The sequence below is a fragment of the Protobothrops mucrosquamatus genome, unplaced genomic scaffold (assembly GCF_001527695.2).
Source record: "Protobothrops mucrosquamatus isolate PMUCROS unplaced genomic scaffold, P.Mucros_1.0 scaffold131, whole genome shotgun sequence".
Taxonomy (NCBI): Eukaryota; Metazoa; Chordata; class Lepidosauria; order Squamata; family Viperidae; genus Protobothrops; species Protobothrops mucrosquamatus.
In genome coordinates this window covers 62,128-71,407 of record NW_015386498.1, presented here as the reverse complement: position 1 = coordinate 71,407, position 9,280 = coordinate 62,128, and the positions used below count along the sequence as shown (strand labels likewise).

Sequence of the window (9,280 nt, the reverse complement as noted above, 5' to 3'; positions counted from 1 at the left end):
ATTCCAGCTTGCAGGACTGGCCTAGGGTAATTTTTAGGGGGGTTTTAATTATATTTTAATTCGACAAATATTTAATATTCTTTTTAATTAATTTTAAATTTGTATTGTCTTGTATGTATTTTAAATAGATTGTCAGCCGCCCTGAGTCCTACGGGAGAAGGGCGGGATATAAATTCAAATATAAATAAATAAATAAATATATATAAAAATAAGGTCCAGGAAAGCTGAGGGGCAGAATGCCTGCCTGTCTTTCCTAACACAAGCTCTGGAGGTCTTTGAAAGGTAAATCAATGATCCAGTGGCGTAGCGTGGGTTGTCAGCACCCGGGGCAAGGCAAGTAATTTGCGCCCCCCCTCCACAGTGGGCGGCGACCCGGTGGCTCGGATCGGATTCGCACAGCCAGCACTGCAGAAAGAGTGAGTGAGCCAGGCAGGGGCAGAGAGCTGCGAGTGCGAGCGCGCCCCCCCAGATGTTGCGCCCGGTGCGGCCGGCCCCCCCTGCACCCCCCACGCTACGCCTCTGCAATGATCCATGACAGAAGGTGGGGAACCCAGTGGGGTGAGAAGCAGACTCAAGGTTTCTGGGGACCCAGCAGGGCAGGACAGGGAGGGGGAGACAAGTGGAAGGGCTGCTGCAGCATCCCTGCAGTTGGTGGTAAAGGTGAATGAACCCAAGGGCACTGCAGTGGCTGTAACTTCGAAGCTTGGTCATAAGTAGCTTTCAGAATTGGGGGGTATGTATCATAACTGAAAGGTAACTAAGCAACTCCTTATAAGTCAAGAACTTCATGTAAAATGTATAACAAATAGGGCCAACAAAATGGAAAGAAACTAGGGAGATTTATCTATTTTATCCCCATTTTTAATAAGTAACTCAAGGCAGTAAACATATCTAATACTCCTTTATCTTCCTATTTTCCCCTCAACAACAACTTTGTAAGGTGGGTTGAAAGAGAGTGACTGACCAAAATTACTTAGGCAGCCTGCATGCCTAAGTGGAACACAACTCATGGTCTTCCATATTCTAGCATGGTGCAAGACAGAATTAATGCAGGGAATGGTTAAACACATTTAACATATTACTTTTATATACAAGAATTGAAACAATACAATTCAAAACGTGCTGTTTTTTTAAAATCAGACGTATTTTTCCAGAAACAATTATAAATTACTTTACAATTATGTACTGACAAAATAATGCTTATGATCATACCTTTATCTTTCTTGAAATCTAAAGCATCTTCCTTATCTGTCACTATTTCTTTCATGTTGATTATACTTGGATGATTTAGTTGTCGAAGAATCTTTATTTCCCTAATAGCTGTAATAGGAAAACCTTCTTTTTCATTATCCAATCGTACTTTCTTTAATGCCACCATTTCCCCTAGGAAAATATTAGTCAAACTATTATTAGCAAAAACTAAAATACTGACATATCCAGAAAATAGTTTCATATTATAAATATATAAGAATAGAATATAGAAATAGAAAAAAACTACCTTGTGGCTAACTAATAAATTACAGTATTCTGAATTAAAAATCTCTACAAGCTCTATATTTATCAAAATATGAAGTTCACCAAGGCCTTTCATTTTATAAAATAAGATAATCTTTATTGTCATTTTTTTTTACTGTGGGCACACATTAAAAATGAAATTCTGCTGCCTGTTCTCAAAAGTGTACACATACATAAAAGACATATAAGCATGCTGCATACATACATATGTATATACTGTACCTATACCCTTAGATATAAATACATATAAATATTAATCACTGTCCATCTTGAATACACAGCGGAAAGAGGAAGTTTGAGAATTCATAAGGTTGATACTGCATGGAACAAAACTGTGACTGAATCTGGATGTTCTGCTTCAGATACCATGAAGCCTCCTCCCAGAAGGTAACAAGGAAAACAGGTCATGAAGAGGATGTGTAGCATCCCAGAGAATGCGGATCCTGCTCAAGAAATGCTTATATGCTATGTCCTGGAGAGAAGGGAGTGAACTGCCAATAATCTTTTCTGCCATCCTCACCATTTTCTGCACTGCCTTCCTGTCTGAAGCAGTAATGCTTCCAAACCAGGCAGTAATGCCATATGACACAATACTCTCAATCATCCCTCTGTAGAAAGTGGTAAGGACGGGAGAAGGAAGATGTACTTTTCTCATGCAAGGCAGAAAATGCAGGCGATTAAGCTCAATTTGATTCAGCAAATCAAGTATTCTATCAATTAATCAAGACTGACTTAACTTTAAAAGTCTGGACAGCCAGCTTGATATAATAATTAAGTCAAATGGCTAGGAATCAGAAGGCTATGAGTTCTAGTCTCACCTTAAACATAATGACACACCTGATGATCTTAGGCAAATCATTTTTTCTCTGCCTGAGCAAAGACAATGCCAAACCCCTTCCAAAATTTTGCCAAGTAAGCTGTCGAAACTACAGGCAATCCTCAATTTATGACCACAACTGAGTGCCAAATTTCCATTGCTAAGAAAGCAGTTAAATGAGTTATGTCTTATGTACATTTTTGCCACAGTTGTTAAGCAAATCATTGCAGTTATTTAGTGAATGATGCAGTCATTAAAGAAATCTGGCTTCCCCCAATGATTTTGGTTGTTGGAAGCCAGCAAAAAAGCTTACAAGTGGTGATCACATGACCCCAGGACAGAGCAACTGTCATAAATACATGCCAGTTGCCAAGCACCCAAATTGTATGAAAAATCATTTTTTTTCAGTGCTGTTGTAACTCTGAACAGTCACTAAACAAACAGCTTTAAGCACTACCTGTAGTCCAGAAAAATCCCAGGAATCAGCACTGAGTGGAATTAATTAAGTGGAATTAATACATCTTAAATCAGTTTTCATGTCTTCTTTCATGTCTCCAGCCTTGAATCATAATTCCAGAATATATTCATTTTTATGAGGTATATGCAATGCCAAACCAATTGATAACACAAATGCTCATCTTTATACCTCCTACTATATATATGAATTTCCCTTCCCAACAGAAAGTGGAACACATGAAGAAACCATAAAATCACCAATACAAGTTTTCCAAACATCTATGTTAAAGAATAAGTCCTCGACTTACAACAATTCATTTAGTGACAACGGCACTGAATAAAATGACCTGATTGTTTTATACATTTATAAGTGTTGCAGCATCCCTATAGATCAAAATTCAGATGCTTGAAAACTGACTCATATTTATGATGGCTTTTCAGCCTTCTAACAAGCAAAGTCAATGGGGTGTTAAGATTCAATTAATAACCATGTTATTAATTTAACTACAATGATTCATTTAACAACTGTGGCAAGAAAGGTCATAAAATGAGGTAAAAGTCACTTAACAACTGTCTCGCTTAGCAAGTGAAATTTTGGGCCCAATTATGGTCATAAGTCAAGGTCTACTTGTATGCATTCTGACCATATACTAGTAGAAACTGCAACAATTACTTATAACATCATTTTTGTTGTGAATCATAATTTAAAACTTACCTGTATCTTTATCTCTGGCTTTGTAAACTTGCCCATAGGTGCCTTCTCCAATAATGCCAATGATATCAAACTTATCTACACAACGTTTCCCCCAGTCAATTTCTTTCTGCTTTGTTTCACCATGACGTGGTCCACATATCCTAACCAAATAATTAATAAGATTTTGTTCCACAAGAATATGTTTATATTTTTGTCTACAAAAGTACTTCTTGGTACATTTGTCTGTGCAAATATTCCATTAAATATTAAATTATTTTTTAAAATATCAGTCACTCATACAGTGAATTAACATTTTATATCCCCCTCCTTGCAGTGCTATACTACAAATCTTATGCAACAATTTTCACCATAATTGGCTACTTTGGTTTCATGTTGCCCTTAAACCCCCCCCCCATGGATGTATTTTTCAAAAGCAGATTATAGTATACTGTGAAGATTGCCTATTTCTACAGTTCAAATAAAATAAAGCAGTTTTTTTTTTACAGGTAAAATAGGGAAATTGAATGATCTGGAATACCAACTAGAAACATTTAAATACACCTAGTTTTTTTAATTCAAATACTATTCTTAAATTACTCTATTTCACAATCTGAAATTAACATATAAATCAGAGAACAACAAAGATATAATCTTATTTTAGCATTTAAAATACTATTTAATGATGCATCTATGGATTGGTATATTTCTGCCCAAATACTATAATTCTGGATGCAAAACAAAAATGAGAGTACAGAGAATGTACAGCAGGGCTTTTTTTCAGCCGGAACGCGGCGGAACCGCGTTCCGGCACCTTTTTCCGGGCCGGCCGCACCGGAAATAGCCCCTCCCAAATTTTACTTGCATTCCTGTTCTCTAAAGGGGCGGTCCTAGGGTTTGATGAGGGCGTGGCCAGGTTTGAGTTCCGCCACCTTTTCTCCGAGAAAAAAAGCCCTGATGTACAGTATCTATTAAAGAACATAAAAGTCCATTGATAATTTAAAATCTAATTTTTCTACTTGTTCATGCACAAAATACAAAAAGCAATCTGAACAGAATTCTATAGTGAATCAGTTATCAATTCCCTTGAAACAAGCATTTTAAAATGATTTTTGTATTTTATGTTTATTATGATCTATATATTAAAAAATAAATACACATACTTCGGTCTCTTTTTATGATGTGATGGCACTAGTATCCTTTTCTCTTCTGGGCTTTGGGATATATCATCTCCTCCAGGTAACTCAGGTGGCAATGGCAAGTCTGCAAGCAAATGGCGTAATTTCTTCTCCACTTCTTTTTTCACTGCTTTTACTGAAATGTTACCTTGCAAACTATAGCAAAATAAAAATATGTTTTTTGTCAGCATAAATGACAAATTTCTAACTAAAACAAAGTATCAGGTTCTACTACATTTTTCCAAAATCATACTTATATAAACGTAAGGGAAAAGGTTAAACCTAGACTTTTGGTAAAATACAAGACACAGTGAACATCAGTACTAATCCATGTACTTTGTATACATTTCTAAATAGCCATTAAAATGGATTGGTGAAGGGTTTGGCTGCAAATGCTTTTTTAAGCATACATAAGATTAGAAGTTAATGTTAGTATAACAAAAAGTATTTAATTTCATTAAACCCATCTGGCATTTGCAGGTTGACATTGCATCTTTAAAAATTATATTTCACAACTCACCAATCTGTATCTTTATCTTCAGGCAGCATGGGAGGAAGAGGCAAGGGTGGCAGAGTGGAAGTGATTGGCGCAACACTACAGTCTTTCTCCTTAGATGCTGCAGTTAGGATATGAGGTTTATTCTTCTCTTTTACTGCAACAGGTTGTGTTGTTGGTTTCACAAGGGTTGTTTTATTTTCTTTTGCTGCTAAAACTTTCTGTTTAGCCACTTTCTCTACAGTCACATTGTTTTTCACTTTAGTTTCCTGAATAGGAACTTTTGTTTTTGTCTTATCATTTTTCAAGCTTGAACTATTTAAAGGAGAAGATATATTTTCTATTTTTATCTTTTTTACTTCCTTTACATTGTTCACTTGTTGTACAGCAATTCCTATGTCAATTCCCTTAGTAGGTGTAGAGGTGTTTGAAACTTTTGCATTGGCTTTAGCTGCCTCTGCTGCCCTGGCTTTTTTGTTTTTGTTCAGCTCAGCCCCCAGGCTGCTTTTTAGAGTCAGAGTACTTGGAGAAATACTGGACTGCCGACTTCTGGATCTTGACAATCTGTGTCTACTACGAGATCGTGAATGTCTTGATGAATAAGGACTTCTGCTTCTGGATTTTGCTGGTTTTCTGCTTACAAAAATAAAGTTTTAGTGAGTAAATATTGTTATAATGCTAAATTACAATGAACACCTTTTACAGCCATTCTATTAATATTTTTATTGGTTAACTGGCTTTTTTTTAAATCAAAAAGCTTTAATAACAGCAAGAGGTCACTATGTTACCTAACAAATTTTAAATGTGTGTTTATATTTCAGAATACTTCAAGCAAATTTTAACTGTATAAATTTGAATACTTACTGATTCAGAATATCACCCAAAGCTAAGATTTCATCAAAAAAATTAAATAAGCTTTGAAATGATTTGTTATTGAAAGATTTAAGGTTTAAAATTAAATCTTCATTTTGATATCCAATTAGAACACTAAGCAGAAGAACGGGGGGGGGGGATTGAATAGACAAAGTTAAACAGAAGAAAGTTTGATTTAGATGGGATAAGTTAGAAGGGGTGATTTTTACTTTTAAACAACAGAGATTAGAAAGCAAGAGATCTTTTGAAAAACTTTAAAATAGAATTGGAGGAAATACAAATGAGAGTGACAACTGCAAAAACGACCAGGCAAATGTGATAGTAGAAACAAGACATAAAGAGGATTTCAAGTTAGATAGATAGGCATTTACTTTTCTAAAATCTTGGCATGAATTATAAATGTTCAGTGTAGAATATAAATGGGAAAATCTCCTCAAAACTGAAAAAAAATAATCATTAAAAATTTAAAACAAGATGTAATTTGTTTAACAAGAAATACTTTATTTGGGAAAAAATGTAAAATATTTAAGTAAAAAAAAATCTGAAAGAATTTATTTTAGCAGAATTGAAAAAAATGTTTTGTATATAAAATCTGCAGCTATATCCAAAACTTATACTGACTGTTGATTATGGCACATATGTCATGGTATACAGGTAGATTAAATTTTTGATATTGGAAACTTATGTCTTAAATGAAGATAAAACAGCATTTTATAAAGGTCATGGCTAAATTATTGGATTTTACATATGAAAATTGGGGGATCGGAATCAAGTACCGTAGTTTCTCCACAAAAAGAACCTTTAAAAAATATTAAAAATACAGAGGATAAATTAACCCTTTTTTAATTTAATGGATAATTTGGAGCATTTTGAATGCCGGAGATATAAAACAGTTGAAAAGAATATATTTATTTTTATGAAAAACATAGATTTTTCAAGAATATATATGATTTGGATTTCTATGATTTGGGTAATAATGTCTATAAAGTGGAAACATTATCAAAGATCTTTTCAAATCACTTTTAAAAGGAAAAATGGATGATCATGGAAAATGTCAGAATGATAAAATTCTGAATACTGGTCGAAAAAAATAAAATATGGATATTTGATAATTATTCCAACATCCAAAGTTCAAAGAAGCAATCATTTTCTTTCTGGTTCTGTTGAGGTTTGGGAGAAGCTGAATTTAAAATTGAAGAGATATAAACAATGACAATTCAACTATAAAAATACATAGGAACCTGAACCAGCTTATTTCCTTGTCAACATTCAGCATCAGGATTATTGCTGGATTGTTAAAGAGGGCTTTACAATAAATGGGCATCTACATTGTTCTATAATACCAATTATGATTAACTGCAGCACAAAGAGTGAGACTATTAAAATATATTTGCTAATGATATATCAACTGTATCATATTGGTAGAAGATACTAATTTAAACTGAAAATCTTTTGAGTACTAACTAATTCAACTATTAACCACAACTGTTTCTTCTATTGATTGAGAAGAATTTTTTCTTTCTTTGGAATAACTGATTCAAAACTGAAAAGCAATTTAAGAAGTAAAAAAGCAGAAAAGTTGCCCTTCCCACAGGATACTGAAAAAAGATACAAAGTATTCATTAACTATAACAACATATACCTTACTAGTGCTAACCTGGCTGAAATTGCTTATTTTTAAGAAACAAAAATCAAATGCATATTTTCTATTAATGAACTATTTTATTATTTGTTTGGGATAATTACTCTAAATAATTATCAGTTCTGTCTAAAAGCTGGTGATGGACATACAAAAATGTTTCCAAATGTTCACTCAGTTAATTGAACTGTTGATGGTTACTAATATTTATATAATTGTAACATTAATTTGGAACAAAAGAGATCACGTATGCCTCAACTTACAAACATTTGTCTAGTTCGAAGTTACAAAGGTACTGAAAAAAGTTATTTATGATTGTTTTTCACACTAACAACTGTTGCAGCATATATATGGTTGTGTGATCAAAATGTGGATTGGCAGCTGGCATGTATTTATGATGGTTGCACTGTATTAGGGTAACGTAATCAACTTTTGCAAACTTCTTGACAAGGTTGTCTTCAATGGGGAGGAACACATTCACTTAATAACCACATTACTAACAATTACAGTGATTCACTTAACTGTGCAAGAAAAGTGGTAAATTGGGCAAAACTCACTTAATTGTCTTGGTAGCAACAGAAATTTTGGGATCAACTGTGGTCATAAATTGAGAACTACCTCAACTTTCTGTACTCTCACAAAATAACTATATCAAAGTGCTGAAAAATATCAGTTCAGATTTTAAATACCAAAAAGTGTTATATGTCAAAAGGAGAAATTCTAAAATCTTTCTGATTAGCAATTTAAATCAAATCCAGTTTATTTAAGAAATGCTTTTTTATTAACAAAAATTATCCTATTTGAATTATTTTCAGAATCATTAACAGATTCAAGTGAATTAGAGACTATCATAATACTTCATCAAAACAAGTACTTCGTATTCAGATTTCTCATTGGACGCTCAAGAATATCTGCAGAATACCCTTCATCAAATTCAGAAACTGAGATGCTTTTGAACAGGGAAATATCCTGTCAAGTCAGCTTGGAATAGTGATTAAGGTTTCTGAAAAAGACCTTTATGTCCCACCTTAGGCACAAAACCAGTGACTTTAAACTAGTCAATTTCTCTCAGTCCTAGGATGAAAGCAAATCACTACTGAAAATCCTTGCCAAGAAAACAGCAAGGATTGGTCCATGTAGTCTCTAAGAATCAAATACAATTGAATAGAAGAAAAAAACTCATATCCTGTAATAAAATTAAGGTTCAATGACCCCAATATAACCCTTAAAAACCAAAATTTTAGTACTTTGGTCATCTAAAAGTTTCCCTGGCTCCTAGTTTATCCAAACATAATTCAAAGTGCTGCTAACATTTGAAGTAAAACTACTTATAGCATAAAGCAAAACCACATGAAGAAACAACTCCTCCAAATGAAAATTATATATACTAACCTCATATTATAAGGCCTGTGTCTGTGCACCTGGATCTCAACAAGATAAATTATCAACAAATGAAAATCACTTTTCAACTAAAAATTGCATTTAAAATATTTAACTGCTACTTCTTTTTATTTTATTCAAATAAGCCACTTCCTTTTTTATTTTCCTAGTCACTTGACTGACTAATGATTTACAAAGCTTCTGTGGGTTTTTTTTCATTATATTTTAATTACTA

General features: G+C 33.6%; 1 protein-coding gene across 1 annotated transcript in view; it reads right to left on the bottom strand.

Moving 5' to 3' along the window:
• Nucleotides 1-9,280, bottom strand: part of CDK13 (cyclin dependent kinase 13) — a 52,442-nt gene that overhangs the window by 41,027 nt on the left and 2,135 nt on the right. Inside the window, exons 2-5 of the mRNA XM_015813060.1 lie at nucleotides 5,178-5,786; nucleotides 4,643-4,813; nucleotides 3,504-3,643; nucleotides 1,213-1,383 (exon numbers count right to left, since the gene is read on the bottom strand). Coding sequence (XP_015668546.1) covers nucleotides 1,213-1,383; nucleotides 3,504-3,643; nucleotides 4,643-4,813; nucleotides 5,178-5,786 — 1,091 coding nt within the window. The remainder of the gene's footprint in view (nucleotides 1-1,212; nucleotides 1,384-3,503; nucleotides 3,644-4,642; nucleotides 4,814-5,177; nucleotides 5,787-9,280) is intronic.